Source organism: Zonotrichia leucophrys, chromosome 12 (assembly GCF_028769735.1).
Source record: "Zonotrichia leucophrys gambelii isolate GWCS_2022_RI chromosome 12, RI_Zleu_2.0, whole genome shotgun sequence".
NCBI lineage: Eukaryota > Metazoa > Chordata > Aves > Passeriformes > Passerellidae > Zonotrichia > Zonotrichia leucophrys.
Genome location: NC_088182.1, coordinates 8,796,309 through 8,815,029, shown reverse-complemented (window position 1 = coordinate 8,815,029; position 18,721 = coordinate 8,796,309). Strand labels below are relative to the sequence as shown.

At 50.7% G+C, this 18,721-nt stretch overlaps 2 protein-coding genes across 2 annotated transcripts; one reads left to right on the top strand and one right to left on the bottom strand.

Annotated features, from left to right (window-relative positions):
* Positions 1-67: 67 nt before the first annotated feature.
* P4HTM (prolyl 4-hydroxylase, transmembrane) lies at positions 68-18,287 on the bottom strand. Its single transcript, XM_064724043.1, has 9 exons — positions 18,027-18,287; positions 17,874-17,955; positions 7,818-8,008; positions 6,706-6,802; positions 4,558-4,720; positions 2,752-2,937; positions 2,255-2,345; positions 1,687-1,810; positions 68-406 (listed from the first exon to the last, which is right to left on the bottom strand). The coding sequence occupies exons 1-9, from the start codon at positions 18,273-18,275 to the stop codon at positions 177-179; spliced, it is 1,413 nt and encodes a 470-aa protein (XP_064580113.1). The 5' UTR covers positions 18,276-18,287; the 3' UTR covers positions 68-176.
* On the top strand, positions 10,054-15,224 carry LOC135453229 (secreted frizzled-related protein 5-like). The gene is made up of 4 exons (XM_064724044.1): positions 10,054-10,463; positions 11,232-11,404; positions 12,363-12,449; positions 13,616-15,224. The coding sequence occupies exons 1-4, from the start codon at positions 10,138-10,140 to the stop codon at positions 13,948-13,950; spliced, it is 921 nt and encodes a 306-aa protein (XP_064580114.1). The 5' UTR covers positions 10,054-10,137; the 3' UTR covers positions 13,951-15,224.
* Positions 18,288-18,721: the final 434 nt, after the last annotated feature.

Genomic DNA, 18,721 nt, shown 5'->3' with positions numbered 1-18,721 from the left:
TGGCCCCGCCCCGCCCCCGCCCATTGGCCGGTCCCGCCGCCTCGCCCCGAAAACGCGGAAGCGCCGCCCGTTTCTCTCACGCTTTATTGGCGCGCGACGCGGCCCCGCCGCGCACTCGGCCCCGGCCCCGCCCCCCCGCGCTGCGCGGGAAAAGGGCACGCGCGGCATTCCCGCCGCTACAGCTCCAGGTGCACCCCGCTGTAGGCCTTGTCCACTGTCCACTCCCCCGGGGCTCCGGCCCCGGGCCCCGCCTCGGACCCCGCTAAGCGCTCCATCTCCTGCTGGAACTGCTGCTGCCGCCGGCGGTTGGGGTCCACGTTGATCCAGTTGTTGGCGATCCACTTGGTGCCCTGGGTGACCAGGCAGCCGCCGTGCAGAGCGAAGTCGTCCAGCTCCCCCACCCAGCCTGCGGAGCAGAGCCCCGTTAGACGGTGGCACAGGAAGGCAGACACAGCTGGGACCACACAGGAACACACGGCCAGCAAACACCAATGCTGTCTCTCCTGCCTGCACTACCTGCTTGGATTTGAGCTCAGATACATCTTCCAGCAGTTACTTTTCCTTGCACCCCTCCATCTTAGTGCCATCTTACCCTAGCGCCTACAAGGAGTTCATCAGGGCAGGCTCCCTGAGTGCAAATTGCCCACTGCCTCCACCTCTGCACTCAGCACAAGTGGCTCTCACAATCCAGATCACAGCCTGTCATTGTCAGCTCTCTTGGAAAAAGGAAGGCTGGCACAGAAGAGATGGGTTCTGCCACTAAAAAGCCTGAGGAAGCCAGAGGCTTGCAGCCGTTTTAGAGATTGCATTTCAGCAGTCCTAAATGATCTGTTTACAATGATCCTATCGTTTTTCTGTGGCAGACTTACATCAGCAGCCACTTTCCATTTAGGAACAAATTGCTCGTAAAAACACAACAGGGCTCTTCTAGTAGGAGAGCGACAATTCTTGCTATTATCACCCAACAGCCCAAACACTCGTCTTGTGACCTCCTCTGTGGATTTTCTAGAGATGGAAACATGGACTGCTCTCAGGGGACCTGGGACATTACACTCCTTCCTCCAACCAAAGTTCAAAATCTGCCATGGAAACCCTCTGGAGCCAAACTCACCAGCAGCCCTGAAGATTCATGTTCATTCCCAGCGTGTCAGGGAAAACCGCACTGCGCTTCATGACAAAAACAGCCCAAGGACACATCGTGGGGCTGTGGCTGAGCTACAAAGCAGGCACTGGCCCCAAGCGTGGCATGGGGTGGCCCATGTGTCCTCATGCTGCAGAGCTGATGGTCGTGCCTTTGTCTACCTCCCCTCCCCACCCCTTTGGGCAACACCACATCAGTGACACATTCTGAATTGCAGACCAAGTTCCAGCAGGAGTTTCAGCTTGCACAGTGGGATGGAAGGCAGCTGGTGATGGCGAGTGCAGCCAAGGTCTTTGTTTGCTAGCTAGTCCTGTCCCCCAAAGACATCAGGAGCCACTGACCTACTGCCTGTAAACAAAGGCCTTTCAGAGTCAGGAAGCTCCTACTCAGCTGTTGACAAAAAGACTCTACAGTTCCCACTAGCAGGCAGCTACCACCCTTTTTCTGGCTGCTCTTTGAGCTCCCAGCTGCAGCAAGGAGATGATGGCTGTCACCTACTGCAATCCCACCCCTCCCAAGAGCTCAGTTTTGAAGTGAGCCTGTACCTTCTCCATCTGACAGGTAGTTGTACCAGAAGACAGCAGTGCCTTGCTGAGGTTTCACTCGCAAATTGCCCTTGTCACAGTTTTTCCGAGTATCTCGCAGGTCAATGTCGTTCTGGATCAAGGACTGGACAGAAACCACACGGAAGATGTCACAAACAGAGCTGGAACAAGGCACAGGCACTGGGATACCCCTGCCCCTCACCCTTGTCTGAGTGTTCCACAGGATACCTTAAGGTTGATGCAGGAACTTTCATAACCCACCTGGAGCAGCCAGTTTCAGGCCCCAGGAGGTTCATAACCTGTTTCTGAGCAGCTGCCATTTCTTAACACTTTGCCTGACACCTCACACCTCTGAGCAGAGAGAGCTGAGCTGTCAAAGCTCTGTGCCTCCTCCCCTGTCCTCAGAGGAAAAAGACTGTAAGTGGAACATGGTCTCCCAGTGCTCCAGCTGCAAATGCTAATGCACACCAACCTAACACACCAGACCCCTTCTGCAGCCACAATGAATAAAGACATTCCAAGAGGGACTCAGAATCCCCAGGGGTAACACGTAGGGAGGTTCATTTACCATCTCTTCGTAGGTCCTGTTATCAGCAATAGGAAAGACTGTTTCACCTCCCCCAGTCACATTGTTCAGGTAGAACAGCACGGTCACATACCTGCAAGACAGAGACTGTCAGGAGACACACCTGGAGCAGGAGGAGATGCACAGGGGCTCCCCATGCCAAGCTGCTCCACCATAAATACAGTGGCTCCTCCAAGACATCACACTGCACATGATTTACACCATCAGCTTTTCTCCAAGAGTAACACAAGGACAACAAAGAAAACCTCTGTCTAGAGTAATGAGTGTGCTTGTAGGCTCTGCTGGGGCAGGACCACCCACTCCACCTTCCTTGCATGGACCCAGGTGGGTTTTGCCCCCATCCCCTTTAAAACCCCTTCATGCCTGTGATGTCCTGAGCTGGTTTGTGAGCCCACAACCTGAGCACTGAGTCCCAGGCGAGATGAGGTGAGGTGAAATGGTTCTTCACAGCCCTTGTCAAAGGTGCCCAGGGAGCTTACCGGCAGGAGGTCTCAAAGGGAGCGCTTTCATTGGCAACAAGCTTGGTGTGGCTGCAGGCAGTCTCGGGGAACACGGGGCCGCTGTCCATGTGGGCATGGTAGTGCCCTCCCTGGTCGTAGCGCACAACCTGCAGGGGCTCGCTGTGCTCCACGATCTCGGGGGGCAAGCGAGTGAGGCGCATTACCCTGGGGGAGAGCAGAGCTGCTGAGTGCAAAGCCACCCTCACCCCAGGCAGCCACTACTCCCAAGCAGTGAATAAACCCAGAGAAAGAGAACCCCCTTCCCAAAAGACCGGAGAGACGGATGGGCTGCAGCGAGCATGCCAAGAGACAGCCAGGTCCTTACTCATCTGTTGGACCATCAGCATTGGCTCAGAAAACCCTCATCAAGGTTAATAAAAAACCAAAACAAAACTGAAGGCAGCATTTCTAGCAGGACTGCTCTCAGGAAGACTTTGTTTGCTCAGCAAGATCCCTTCTGTGCATGTCCCTGGAGCCTTCATGTGCCATCTCATCACTTCTCTGGACTCCTGCACACCACCTACAGACCTCAGGGACAGTCAGCAAAGCACAGGACCCCTGCTGAGAGTGAACGAGAGACTAGCTCTAGGAACAGTCTTGTCACCTAACTCACCTTTCCCTGTTGCCTTTGCAGCAGCCTCCCCCAGGGCAGAGGGGCACTGGAAGTGATCAAGGAGACCGGAGCCCTCCTGCTCTGGGATTTTTCCACTGCTACATCTGAGATCATCCCCAAGGCAAGCAGGTACGTCTTGAGACCTGCCAAAGAACACTCAGAGCTCTGAGAATCCGGACTGGTGAAGCCCTTGGGGCAGGTGCAAGGACAATGTGGCACCTGGGCAGGATGACAAAGCCCCTGCAGGCGCTGCCTGGTCCCAGGAGGACCAAGAGCCTCCTTCAGTGCTGTGTCTTCACATCCTCCTGACAGTGGCCAACTGCAGAGCGTGCAAGCAGAATGCTGATGCTGTGTGTGCTGGCTAGCTGGCACAGAGAAGGTGACAGCCATAGTCTGCTCTAATCAAGGCAATATGTGACCCCATTTTCCCACTGGAATGCACTGAAGAAAAGGAGGGGCCAACAGCTGTTTTTCAGGCCTCAGGACAGATTTTACCCACCCACGCTCTGGGTGAGGACCAGCACCACAAGAACAAGCGAGTCTTCAGCCAATTATCTGAAACTCACTACAGCTACATGATCTGGCCTTTGTGCTGGGCTTCAGCTCTTCCCAGTACCAAATCTGAGATGAAGGGAAAGGTAAGAGGTTCTCCCATCTGCCATGAGCTGCCCCACAATATGTGTGCTTGGAGGATTAAACTAACTTTACTAATTTAAGGTGAAGTCGTGCTTTTTAAAAAGTCAGCTCTGAACAGCAAAGACAGATTTCAGTGAAATGCATGAGTAACTAAAGCAAATGACAGTAACTGCTGGCACCCAGACAGCCTTGGAACTGGGAAGTTTCTCCCAGTAAGCTCAGTTACTAATTAGAATGAATGATTTCATATACTGCCAAATCTTCCTGGTTTTATAGCGCTGTTCCCAAAAGTGAATGGAGATGCTGAAAGGCTCGATTTTTTCTTTTTCCCTTTCCACAGGACAATGCAAATTCTTCTTCTAATGAAAACCTCCTCTCTCCATTTTGTGTCTGTGCTCATTGCTCTTTATACTCCAAGGACTTTTCACACAATTAGGAAGTGTGAATATTAGCAAGTCTGCCACTGCCTCTCCCAGCACACAGGTGATGCTTGTGCCTACCCAAACCCAGCCTCCCCTGAGCTCCCTGGCCCTTACCTTTGCCGAATGGCTCTCATGACCTGGTGTGCACCCTCGCCCTGGTACAGCCAGGTGTGCTGGCTGTTGCGCACCAAGTCGCTCATCTTCACTTTCTGGCTTCCCATGTACTTGTGGAAATCACGGATATTCAACTGCTTGAACTCCTCCAAACTTAGCACACCTATGGGAACACAGGAAAGGCCACCTGACTCTGGTGCAGGCAACAGTTCTTGCATCCTGTACTCGGAGAACCACCAGCTGAGGGCACTGCAGAAACTGCCTTCCTCACACAGACCCAGTCAGGGCTCACTGTGTGCAGCACAGGCTGCACCCCTCCTGCCCCTGATCGTGGGCTCCAGCAGTGCTCTTGCCTGCAGCAGGGGACACACAGCAACCTGCCAAAGTGAACTGTGCAGGGTCAGAACTGGGACAGGCAAAACACCGTTTTAAACTTCAAAAAGCTCCTGAAACCCACAAATCAATATATCAAAAGAGAGAAACAGACACTACAGTTCTGATATGCACAAGGAAGCTGTGCCACCCAATGTCTTGAGGCTTATTATTTAGATATTTAAATCAACATGTTTAAAGACAGAGTGGGACCTCAGACCACATTTTCTATATGATCTTGCAGGGTAATTAAGAAAAAGCCAAACCAAAACAAGCAGTACATTCTCCTGATTTGTGTAACTGCAAAACATAAATGAGGAATGCATGACAGTATGGTCTTGCGTAAATAGAAATAACAGAAAAGCAAGAGGTATAAAGCAGTTTCTCTTGAAACAGGTATTTCTTGTTTGCACTCAGCTGGAATCAGCAAGGGGTGGACTCTTTCTCAGCTTCAGGAAAATCCTCACATTTGTTGTTTCCTCCTTTTGGAGAAGGGAAGCCTTGCACAGGTCCCTGATAGCAGCATGCAGTGCACTGACCCAGGCTGCCCTGCACACACCATGGGCTGGGAGAGGAGCTCACTCAGGCAGCAAACCCAGTGCTGCTGGGTGCCAGCTCTGCTCCCTGGCCACGAGCACCCCCTGGCAGGAGGAAGGACCAGCCACAAGGGTCAGCCAGGGACAGTTCCCAGGTGCCACATCCTCAGGTCATGACCAAACGATCCACTGTTATTATTCCTCGTGTCTCTCTGTCTGCACTTCCCCCGACTCCCCACAGTCTTTGATGACGCAGTGCCACATCCAGGTTGTGACCTGGTCCCTCAGTGTCATGTACCAATCTAACAACAGAGGGAAGCAGCACTCTGGAAGCAAGGTCCTGCCAATAGCCCTTTAACAGGACCTTTCATTTGTTAATGTCCAGAATGGTGGAAAAGCCACTGAGGACTCAGTCAGACCCATGCCAAGAATGCCACCAGCCTAGAGGAGAGTTGCACAGGGTGCCCTCCGGATATTTATGCTTTCACACTGCTACTGCTTCAACTCCAAAGCAGCTCCTCCTGGGCAGCTCTCAATGCCAGGTCACTGGAAGAGACTGTGCATTCACTTAATTTGATTAGGAAATGGAGTGCTGCTTAATTGAGGCCACTCTAATTAGAGCAGCAGAGGTTAGAGTGTATGTCCGGACCAGCAGGAGCCCTCGGGAGGCCGGGGGCAGGAGGGGCAGAAGTGGCCTCATGGAATACAGAGAGGTTGCAGTGGCAGAAAGGGGGGTCAGCCCCAAAGGCTGACAGACAAGATCACCCCCAGCTCCACTTATTCCACTCTCCCCTCACAGTGACATGGGCCTCTTGGCCTGCTGTGAAAGCCTCCCTGAAAACAGGGGAGCATGCAATGTGTGTCTGAACACCTGCATCCCAGGTAACAAGAGCTCTGTATCAGAAGATCCTAAGATCCTGTTACAGCAGGGCATGAACCAAGGCAGGTCTGACAGGGGAAAGGGAGTGCGGAGTTGTGGTCTGGTCCTGCTCCAGCAAGATCCAAGCCCAGGCAGTGGGACCAGTTAGCCACTAGAGTGGTGATGCAGGAGTGCTGCAGTAAGGGGGTTACCCTGCATGTACTTCCCTGAGAAGGTGTCTAGGGCAGTGCTACTTCCCTTCAAAGAATTCAGCCAGAAAAAAAGGCCTGGACAGGGACACAGGTCTTGCTCTGCCCCATATGGCTGTGCAAGGTGTCCAAGGTGCTGAGGGTGAAGGGATTCCCATGGAGCTGCTCTTACCATTCCCATCAGGATCAGCTTTGACTGCTGTATACATCTCCCGGATGTTCTCAGGGGTCATCCACCTGCCGTTTCCAAGTCGGGTATGGGTCAACACCTGAAATTCATAAATGGATCAAAAAAAACCCACTGGTTTCTTGCACTCCTGAGACCCTACAGATTCCCTGTAGGAGGCCTGGTGGGATCTCTTCCACAGCACATCAGCCAGACAGGCATCAGCACATTTCTGCAGAAAGACGATTGCAGTGAGAATCATCTGGCAGCCACACACAGAGTGTTGCAGATGAGTGCTGTTATTTCCAGTTTAGGTCATGACAAACGACTGCTGGGACTTGGTTAACCAGCCCTGGGGTGGAGAGAGCACAGATTTCTCTTGAAGGGAAAGTAAAGCTATTGATGATAATACTGATATTGATGAGTGAATGCTTTTACTTGTTCAAGGTAAGGGCTTGGAACAAAATTCTTCCCTTCAACATGTACAGAGAGATGCAGAAGCCTGAACAGCTCTCAGCAGGCTCTGACCTTGAGAGAAAGGAGCCTTGCCCTGGGCTGGTACTGGCACAGCTCCCCATACTCCACAGCACTCATGGTGCACGGGATGGTTCAGACTCCCAGCTTCACCTGGAATGGGAGCCTGAGGAGGGACATGCTTGAACTGTCAGAACCTGCCCTGATGCAAGGGTGCTGAAGAGCTGTGGACAAGAGGCTTATTATTCCTCTCAGCTCATCAATAAGGTGGCTTTGCTGGGGCTTGTGAATTCACACTGTGAGTTCCCCACAAAGCAGCCTGCGTGACAAACTCACTTCCCAGGACACACAGCAAGAGGCAACAACCCACAGCACAGGAACATTTTATCCAGCATATTCAAATCACACATGTCCTGCCAAGGACTGTTGCTGCCTCTCAATAGCATGACAGCTGCTGCACATTGCCCAGAAACTTCCATTCTGAAGGCCAGCACAAATTCTGAGGCATTAAAATGAAGCAAATTGTGATTGGTACATCCTGGGCTCTGGCCCCACCCAAGCACATGAGTAACCAAGAGAGCATCTGATGAGGGGATGTGCCAGAGGGTCTCCAGCACACCTTCCCCAGTCTGCCCACACTCTACCTCTTTGAGCTGCAGCTGCCCGTCCTGATTGTGATCCAGCAGATTGAAAATGTCCATCTGGCTGATTTCAATCATTTCCATGGCTTCCTCATAGTCCTCTGTTGGTAGGATCTGGCTCTTCTGTAGTCCCTTTAGCTTTGCCAGATGGACAATGAGCTTGCACTCCTCCTCTGTCAGGAAGTCAGGGATTTCTGCAGCAAAAGTGTGAGCAGGAACAGAGACTGAGGAACTGTTACAGTGGGATCCCATGTTGGTAGCAGGACTCTCAGGAAAAAAAAAATCAAAATAGGTAGGGGGAAAATTTAGGAACTAAGTTTGGGACTTTCAAAAACATCCACCCTTCTACCAAAAGGGCTCTCAAAGAGCATACACCACACACCTGAGCTGCTGGAGGCAGGTATTTTTATAGCAGCAGTTCCTAAATACTTGGATCCTGAGGTCAAGCCCTTAAACTCTCTCACAGATACCACAATGGACAAAGGAGTGAACAAACACATGCATATCTCTGCATATTACCATTTCAAAGGTGCCATGTGGATCACAGTCTGGGAACTGCTGCTTTACAGGAAGGGAGGCCAAAAATCATTACAGTGGGCAGTGTTGATGGCCAGGGTTTCAAACTTCCTTGCTCTCATGTGGGGAGGAAGGCATTTTGCACAAAACCAAATCCCTTTCAGGGGAACATGGCACAGTGCTCTATTATACAACTCAAACAGAAAGGGGAAAAATTCTAACTTACTCCCACTCATTCTCTTGATTCTCCCACTAAAAATGGTCTTCAAATGCAATGTTAAAGAGGAAAATACTGGATGTGGATGATGCCAAACTCCATACCCAGGTATCTCCAGCTTTCCTTTGCAGCACAAACCCAGCAGCAATCAGGAAATTCCACAATCCCAAGCAAATTAAACTGCAGAGAAATCCATGCATGACCATGAGGCTAAGAGACTTCCAGCTGCTTGGTACACTGGGCACACACTTGGACAGCACTGGCAAGGTTCCATTCCAGAACACAATTCCACTGTGGCCCAGGAGGTTCAGAGGATCCTCCTGGCTGGTGTCTGTCACAGCTCTGGTGACCCTGGTATGAGCTGCTGAGACTTTTGAAAAGGGAAAGGAAAACCACCAATGCAGGACAGGTTAAGTGCTCCCAGACCCAAGGTCCTGCTCTCCAAATTGCAGCTCCCTAGAGCTCCTGCAGGTATGTGCCAAGGACATGTTATAGATCAACTACAGCAGCAGTCCTCAAATGGAGGGGAAAATTAATTACTTTCATGACCTGAAATCAACCCTATCGGCTCAAGCTGTCAATAATCAGTTGGCTTCCTGCTAAGCACAGACCAGAACCAGCCCTGCAGAAAATGAGCTGTTCCTGGGAAGCCCCAGGAACACAATGCAGCCAGCTGTATCCATAACACACTCCAAGGAAACAATTTCTGCCACAGGCAGCACAGGGTCCTTGTGCCAGAGGATGCTTAAGAGCTGGAGCTTCTACTGACCAGCTTGAACCTCATGGCACAGCACCAGGTCCAATGAACCATGTGCACTGGCAACCAACACCCCCAGTATTTCAGGTTCCCCAAACTGGGCTACAATAATGGTGGCTGACAGAACATTAATTACATGCTGGAGGAAGGACAATTCCATTCTTCAGTGGCAGTAAGGGGATTTTAGAATGAAGCAGGAATTCTATTAACTGGAAAGTGTGTGGTCATGCAGGTTGCAAGGTGAGGGGGTTTCCAGCTGAGTGCTGCCAAATCTGTCTGCAAACAACTTGGCTCCACAGCTGCAAATTAGTTCCTCTCTGCCCCCAGCTCTCTCAAACAGTTAACTTGTGGCTGTGAGACCATCCTATCTCCCTGCCTGCTCAACAATAGATCCAGCTAAACAAATGCCTCCTAATTGACTTTAAGCAACACTTGATTGCTTTTACAAAAAACAAAAGAGAGGAAAACATTACGGTTTATGAAATAATGACTAATCCTGGAGCAAGAGAAAGGGGATGGGTTGGAGCACTGGTGTCAAACAGAGATTCAATCTTGGCTGAAAGAGCCCCAAGACACATGGGCCAAGTCATTCACCCCTCCCCAACTGCCCTCATTTCCACACCTGCTGATCTAAGCCAAACCCCTGCTAAAATACAAACAATCGGGGCCTCTGGCAAATGAAAATTGGAGCATTGTCTTCCCCATGAGGGCTCTGAAAGGGCCGCACTTAATGAGGATGGATTGACAAAGAGGTGGCTGGTAGGCTATAAAAGGCATTCCACAGGCAGGAGCAGCTCAGTGCGGGGTGTGCTGTTGGTTCACTTGCTCCAAGCATGGCCAGGTCCCTTGGCAGGCACCCCTGGAGCTTGGGTGGCCCGTGCCTGCTGGGTCTCCTGGCCCGCCTGCTGCTCTGGGGCTCTCCAGGTGCCCGGGGGAGCTACCTGAGGAGATCCTCCAGCTGCATGCCCATCCCTCAGAGCATGGCCCTCTGCTACGACATCGGCTACTCCGACATGAGGATCCCCAACCTGCTGGAGCATGAGACCATGACAGAAGTCATCCAGCAGTCTTCCAGCTGGCTGCCCCTGCTAGCCAGGGAGTGCCACCCAGACGCTAGGATTTTCCTCTGCTCCCTCTTTGCACCCATCTGTTTGGACAGGTAAGATGCTTTTATGAGTAATTTCAGTATAAGAGGTAACTCCCTGCAGGAGCACGACTCTGTGTGCCTCCCGAGAGAAAATGCATTCGATGTGATCTGTGCAGTCCCCAACAAGCAGTGCTGCTGCTCTCGGCAAGGGACAATTGGATTACTCAGCAGGGATCATCCCTCTGAAAGCAAAACATGAGCATTTCACATCACAGGAGCAGAAATATGTTCCCTCCTTGGGGTTCTTCTGCTCTCTCACCCCAGGCACTGCTGCCACATGCCCTGGCCAGCCCCTCATACACTGCAGTAGCTGCCGGCACACACCAGCTCCACCTCCCACCTCCTGTGCAGCCCCTCACCCCAGCTCCTACCCTGATCATATGGTTCTCAGTTTCCCAACAGTTACAGCAGCAGAAAGAAATCCCCAGTTTTGAGGTACAGCTCTCAAAGTACAGAGCTGCTACGGAAATTTGGTGTTTAATCAGGCACCTTTAAAGATAAGCAGTCTTTGCACAACTAGAGAAGACCCCTAAGGTGAAAGGCTTCTGGCAGCTTGCCCTATCCCTCTTGTCCTCAAAAATTCCTTGCTTACTTCCTAGTCATGAATGTTCAAAAAAAAAAAAAAGTCAAAGATCCCCAAACTGCCTGCTAACCCCTCAACACAGCCCTGTGCAGCAGCAGTGGCATTAGGGCTCAACCCTCAGCCCCCGGGCAGGCACACGGAGGCGCTGAATGCCCATCCCCTCCCCAGGCTCACCCGAATGCCCATCCCCTCCCCAGGCTCATCTTCCCCTGCCGCAGCCTCTGCGAGGCCGTCAAGAGAAGCTGCGCGCCCGTCATGGCTTGTTACGGCTACCCCTGGCCCGAAATCCTCAACTGCAACAAGTTCCCTGCAGATCATGAGCTGTGTATTGCAGCAGTGTCCGTGGATGAAAATTCCTCAAGCAGGAGAAGTAAGAGGTTTTTTGCTTCATGTATTTTCCCATAAATAACACTGAAAGCTCAAAAGGATGATCCTATGACTTGTTTCTATTCTGCATACTTGTTTCTATTCTGCATATTTGTTTCTATTCTGCAAATTTCTGGTTTTAAGCTGTATTTAAAAAAAATACAAATTCTAGTTTTGTTCTCTCTGGGAGCCGTGTATAGAAAATTAGCATAACATTGGCTGTGGCTTGTTCCTCTCTCTGCTGTATTCATTATCTCCCTGGGTGCCATCAGACCCCGCAGGGTTTGGGGCAGGGGGGAGGAAAGGCTGCAAAGCCTCGGGCCCAGGCACAGTGGGAGAGCTCATGGAGTGCAGACTCCCAGCAGCGAGTGAGATGTGCTTCCAGTGCAGCTATGGAGCTGCAGCCTGGATCTTTCAGCTGTGTCTAGGGCTTAAAAGCATGCAAAAAGAAATGTTTTGTAAGCCTTCTCTCTAAACATTGGAAACACCATGAAGGGACATGAGCCTCTGCAGACATGAGTTACACTGGAAAAAAGTCTGTCTGAAGGACTCAATTAACACCCAGATCCTGATGAACACTGGGGGAGATTCAAGAGCAGTTAAGGGGAGAACAGACATTTCAACATCATTTCAGCATCACTGGATGGAGTCTGGCCATACCACTGGTTTTGCTGTTTCATCCAAATTAGGAGATCTTCATTACGCATTTTCACTGCTGCTTTAACATGCAGCAACACACACAAGCCTGAACAAAGCACTGACAAGCAGTGCTTGCCTTCACAGGAAGAAGAGTCTAACATTTCCCACCTTGCCTGTCTGAGGTACCTCTCCAGGGCCTGGGTAGCTCAGGAAGAAGCATCACTAAGAAACAGCAAGCCACCACTTGCAGATCCCAAAATTTCATTGTGCCTTTTCCAGTGAAGCTTGACAAGGGTGCTATAACCTCATTTGTGTTGCAGCAGTGCCCCGAGCCAGCTGCCAGGACTGTGAGCTTGAGGAGGCCAGCACTGCCAGGGAGATCCTGGAAAGCCTCTGTGCAAATGATTTTGGTGAGTACACTCCTTTTTCTCTCAACTGCCACCACTCCCTCCAGCAGCCAAGCAGTGCCATGGACAGAAAATAGCTTTGCTGTAACATAGTGACTTGGAGAAACTGCAACTTTTACAGCAGATCTCAGCGATTTTCAGTTTCCACCTTACCTGTGAGGCACCAGGAGGACCCGGCTCCTGGCAGCACCGAAAGTGAAGATCTGATTTATTTCTGTGGGCTCTGGTTTGGTTTTTGTCTGTGAGTACTAAAAACAAGCAGTACTCTGGTTTTCCCTTGCAGACAAACATTTCAACCAGTGCCTATAAGAACCTTTAGCAAATTCCATGCCAGCTATTTCAAACTTTAATAGTGTTGTTCTAGTGTTGTGACTCTCCCTCTCCTAGCCCAAGCAAGCAGCAGCACTGGTGCTGCTCAATCACAAGGCAGGAAGTTTTCAAGATACTGTCCTGAATTCAGGCACACATACAGAAAAATAAAGATATTTTTCAATAAAAAAGGTTACAAATCCTGAGCAGCTGTCAGTCATGTAACTTCTGAAATCCCTGCTCAGAGAAAAGTCAAGTAATTTGCACAAGACCAGGACTGATGCATCTGCTTGCTTGTGCCCATGATTCCTCCAGGGTTTCTGCAGTGGTGTATCTTTGCCACTGATACACCTTTGCCGCTCTTAGAAGGGAAATGGATTGAGAAGGAGAAGGAGGCCTTTTCTCCCAAGTAACAAGAGGAAATTGCTTCAAGTTGCAATGGAGAGGTTCAGATTGGGTAATAGGAAAAATTTCTTCACCAAACGAATTATCAAGCACTGGAACAGGCTGCCCAGGGAAGGGCTTGAGTCACCACCCCTGAAGGTATTTGAAAGACGTGGTTGTGGCACTTGAGGACATGGTTTAGTGGTGAACTGGGCAGTGCTGGGTCAGTGGTTGAACTTGATCTCTGAGATACTTTCCAACCTAAATAATTCTGTGATTCTAAGAACAGTGTTCAGTACTGGAAACAAACCTCAAATGAGAACTTTTAGAAGTTCACTGCAATTGGAAAAGCTTGGACAGATACTTCCCCACATTACAGAGACAGCAGAGAAGCCTTGGGCTGGCTCCATGTCTTGAAGTAGGAGAGAGCTATGAAGAGTAAACAGAACTCACAGCTCTTTTTCCAACCCCTGCAGCAGTGAAAATCCGAATCCTGAGGAGGAACACCACCACCACCATCTCGGACTTCGACCTGGACCCCTCCAAAGTGGAGGTGCTGAAGCACGGCCCGCTGCTCAGAACTGAAATCCCTGCCAGGCTCCAGCAGTGGCTGGACATAGATGCCACCTGCGCCCACAACATCATGCGAGGCACCCAGGCAGGGGTCTTTGTTGTCAGTGGTGACGTGCAGAGTGACAAAGTGGTGGTGAACAAGGCTTATGCCTGGCAGAAGAGGAACAGGAACCTGCACCAGGCAGTGAGGAGGTGGAAGCACCACCGCTGCCCCGAACAGGCGGGATGGAAGGTCTGAAAAAGCTCACCTCCAGCAATGAGAAACTGCTCCCCTCCCTATTGCTAGAAAACTCCTTTCCCTGGCAGGTGGTGTTTTGGAGATGTACAGTGATACTTCTAGGTGATTTGAAGCAGTCATAGTGCACAGATAGGGCTTCACTACAGATCCCTGTTTTACCAAGACAGAGCTTAAGGATGCAGGTTTAACATGTTCCTCTGACAATGCTCTGTAGATCCAGGACGTGCTATGTTCAGCTTTGCATAGGATCCAACATCACAACAAAACTATGCAGGTGAGGACAAACTAGAAGAAACCCTTTATAACAGTTCCTTCTAGTTCTCATTATCAGAGCTGGTATTTCAGATTCATTATTTGACCCTGAAACATTGATGCTGTCCAAGTGCCTGTTTATTTTCTGTCCAGAGATTACATGAAAGTCTCCCTGACTGTGAAGTGATACTTTTATGTAATGGAGCAAATACTTTACTCTTGAACAGTCTGAGGTGAATTAACAGGGAGAGGAACCCACCCTGGCTATGCCCAGCCCTTTAAAAACTGCATGCTGAACTCTGCTCTTGAGTCAGGCTGTCCCTCTAGCTTCCTGCACTGAGAGTTGATGAGCATCCACACAAGCAAAAAGAAACAGTCATTCTCAAGCAGGAAAGGCACAGAGCAGACAGCTGAGGGTTTCTACATAACAGGGAAAAAACTGTTTTTCAACATCAGAAATTCAGTGTGGATCAGAAGATTCTGGTAACTGGGGATATCACAAGAACCTTGAGAAAAGCAGAGCACGAGTGAGACATCAGCTGTTCAAAGCTCTGCTCTGGTGTGAACAGCAGCTTTGCTCGGGACTGGGAGGTGATTTCCAGCCCAAGCACAGTAGGATATTTCAGTTTTGATACGGGAGCAGGGGAGAAACCTTTCACAGCTGCCTCGCCTTCCATCTGTACATAAGGAAGATAGAAAATATGGGAAAAATATGGGAAAACTCAGTCTCTCTGCAGCTATCTCACTCAAGCAGGACTGTCACTCCCTGCAGGGGCACACACTGTGCTCCAGACCACAGAGCAGAAAACAGCAAACCCCCAAATGAGGAAACAAGTGGGATTTCTACAGCCTAACAAAGCACTGTCCATGGAAAGTTTTCTATATTGGTTGAAACCTGTGGCTGAAATAAAAAACCAAAACAAGTGGAAAAACCAGCCTTTGGGAGGAATGCTTTCTGCCCTGCTGGTGATGCTGTGCAGAGACAGCCGGTCTGCTTGGGGACACATCGGTCTGCTGGGGACACATCGCCTCCCCGTGTTCACAGGGCACACACACATTGTCCCCGTGTTCACAGGGCACACACACACACTGTCCCCGTGTTCACAGGGCACACACACACACACTGTCCCCATGTTCACAGGCACACACACACACTGTCCCCATGTTCACAGGGCACACACACACACAGTGTCCCATGTTCACAGGGCACACACACACACTGTCCCCATGTTCACAGGGCACACACACACACTGTCCCTGTGTTCACAGGGCACACACACACACACACACACTGTCCCCATGTTCACAGGGCACACACACACACACACACACACCTGTCCCCGTGTTCACAGGCACACACACACTGTCCCCATGTTCACAGGGCACACACACACACTGTCCCCATGTTCACAGGCACACACACACACATTGTCCCCGTGTTCACAGGGCACACACACACACAGTCCCCGTGTTCACAGGGCACACACACATCGCCTCCCCGTGTTCACAGGGCACACCAGCAGCCCTCACTGCGGGCTCCTCCTCTCACTGGTGCGGGCTGGAACGAGCCCTCAGACACACACACTGCAATTCAGCTGCACCCTGACATTTGTGCAGTGCTTACTCCTCTTCTCCGAGGCTCAGAAGAAAAACACAGTCAAATTTCCTATTTTTATTCCTCTCCACTGTCTTGTCTTAGAAACTGCTGCCCAATCCACTGATTCTGCTGTCAGGTGGTCCCTGCAATGGCAGTATCTTCTGAACAGACTGCGTTTGGAAAACAAAACACATAAAAGCTCTGAAGGTTGAAAAGGCTTTGTCTGATTTGTTTTCCATTAGTAGGGTTATTTGATTACTAGAGTTTCCCAACTGAAAACTGCACAGATGGTCTGATTTACAAGCTTTAGAAATGATGCCTTGTAGCCAGAGGGGGGAAAATAGGGCAGGGATTTTTTCATAGCTCCATAAAATACACTTGGGTTCCATGCAGATGTGACTTACCCACAACTAAAAACCAAACCTAAAGTTCCCCTACAGTGCCCAGCCCATGCTCTGAAGCCCAGAGAACACATTAAATCATTCATGAGTGTCTGGTGCTGTGGTCCCACTGCAGCCTGCTCTGCTGAAAGCTAAGATGACAGATCAGGCACTTTCCTGTTTGCTTAAATTGGCTCTTGTATGCTGCAGCATTTTGTGTTAAATCCCCAGAAACTCAAGAGTCTTTGCTAATGGTTTCTAATCACCAAATAGTTTGCTAATCACCAAACACAACCAAATTAAATACACACTTCTACTAATTTAAGTAACAGAGATACAATGAATTAGTTTTTTTAAACTACTTGAATGACATTGGTACTGCTTGCATAGATAGAGAAGTGTCTGGAAGTCTTTCAAAGTCAGAGCTGGCTCCTGGCAGGTTCATCCAGGAGATAAGAATTGTCTTGCAACTTGCAGTTTCTAAATAAGGGACTCCTTATCAGAGGACAAAGGAGAACAGACTCATGGCATCTCAAATGGAGAATGTCTGTCACTGTCTGTGATGGCATCCTCAGGGAGCAAAGCTTCCCTCAAAACCAATGGAGGTGCTGGAAGAAGAAGCTAAAAACTGCAGGATTACTGCTGCTAGAACAAACCTGCCTTTTATCATCTTCAGCACCTTCCTTGGGGGCCAGGACCAACTGTTTCATTTCAGTGGTACTGGAAAGGCAGGGGAAGAAGAAACAGGAGTTATCCTGAATGAAAACCAGAGCAATTGCCTCAGACTGTGGTTCTGGTAATGACACCAGTTTTGTGATGCTGTGGGGTTATCAGCTCCAGGTTGGTGTGTCTGTTTAGTGAATGTCAGACAGAAATTCACTAAGAAATTAATGGTGAGATTTTCAGTGTATATGATCTATCTGGAATCAGAAAAAATCCCTCTATTTATTTTATTGAGAAAGCATCTGAAAGAATCTCTGTGCTATCTTTTCAGAAACAACAGGTTTTCTCTGACTTTGCAATAGTAGGAATTTTGTAATGATTGACTCCTCCCTCTCAAATTATTTAGCATATTGTCAGTGACCTTCCAGAACACAGAGTTCAATTAGTGAGACTTGACCAGTGACAGCAAAGCATCACAGAAAGGTAAAGAAGATTTAAAAATATCTGAAAGGCAGATGTTGTGTGGTTGTGTATCAGAGAAGCCAAAAATAGAGATAAATCTAGAACAGGACACAAAATGGTGGAAGAATTTAAATCTATCAAATTTCCTCAGTGCTGAAGCATCAATACTGAATTGTTTTTAATAATTTATTAACAAAAGTTTGTCCATTCCTTGTATTGAGCAGCTTCTTCAAGGTTCTTGCCAGCGATTTGCTGCCTATTCCTAGTATTTTACAGAAACCTGAAAAACCTGGAAAGGTTAATCTTCCAAATTCTTCAAAGTGGGCCATCCAGAACATGTAACCTCTGCCAATTTTGCATCAATATTAACATACCTTGAAGGATACCACACTCTTTAGCGCAGCCCCGAGGAGCAGCAGCCCCGGGTGGTGATGCCGACACGCGGGGAGTCATGTTCCCCCGGGTGGGTGTAAGGCAGCGGCGGTGTCAGACAGACACGCACGCAGCCCCCGCCCCGCTACCGGCGGGCCCGGGCCCGGCAGCGCGGCCCCGGCGGGGCCGGTACTCACCGAACAGGAGCGGCTTGAGGCTGAGGGTGCGCACGGCGTGGGCCCTGCCGGGCACCAGCTCCACCCGCTGCGTGTGGCCCACCTGCGGGGAGAGCAGCGGTCAGCGCCCGGCGCTCGGCGGCCCCGGTTCCCGGTCCCCGGGCGCGGCCTTGCCTTGATGCCCTCGAGGCGCGGGAGGGCGCGGGCGGGCGGCGGCGGCGGCGGCGGGGGGGCGGCGGGCGGCCCGCCGGGCTCGCCGGCGCTGAGGTGCACGAAGAGCAGCAGCCCCAGGACGTTGAGGACGTAGAGGTGCGCGAAGACCATGAGGACGAGGAAGTAGGGCCGGGAGCAGACGGGCCGCGGGCGGCCCCCCGGCGGGCCGGGCAGCGGGGGCCCCTCGGCCCGCGCCTCCGCCGCCGCCATCGCCCCGGCCCAGCCGGCCCCGCGTCACCACGGCAACGGCGCGGCGGGGCTGCGTCACCGCGGGGCGGGGACGGAGGGGCGGGGACAGAGACGCGAGCCCCCCCCACCTCCCCGTGCACCGATAAGAACAGCCGAGACACTGCCGAAGTTAGAAAGTCACAATTTATTTCAAATAAACCACGGGCACACCTCTGGCAACCGTCTCCCGGGCGGTTTCCGCCGCCCCTGCCCCTCTCTGGTGCCTGCGAAGAAAAGCGAGGCGTGGGAGCAGTCCTGTGCCCTCCCACACACCTCAGCGCTGTCCCACAGCCCCAACCAGACCGGGGCCGAGAAAGGAATTCCCAGAACAAGTGCCTCATTTAAAAATAAAGTTCTATTTTTCACCTGCTTAAAAAGTCTAAAATTTAGAGTGCAAGACTATAGTACAGAAACCTCCTGCTGCCCCG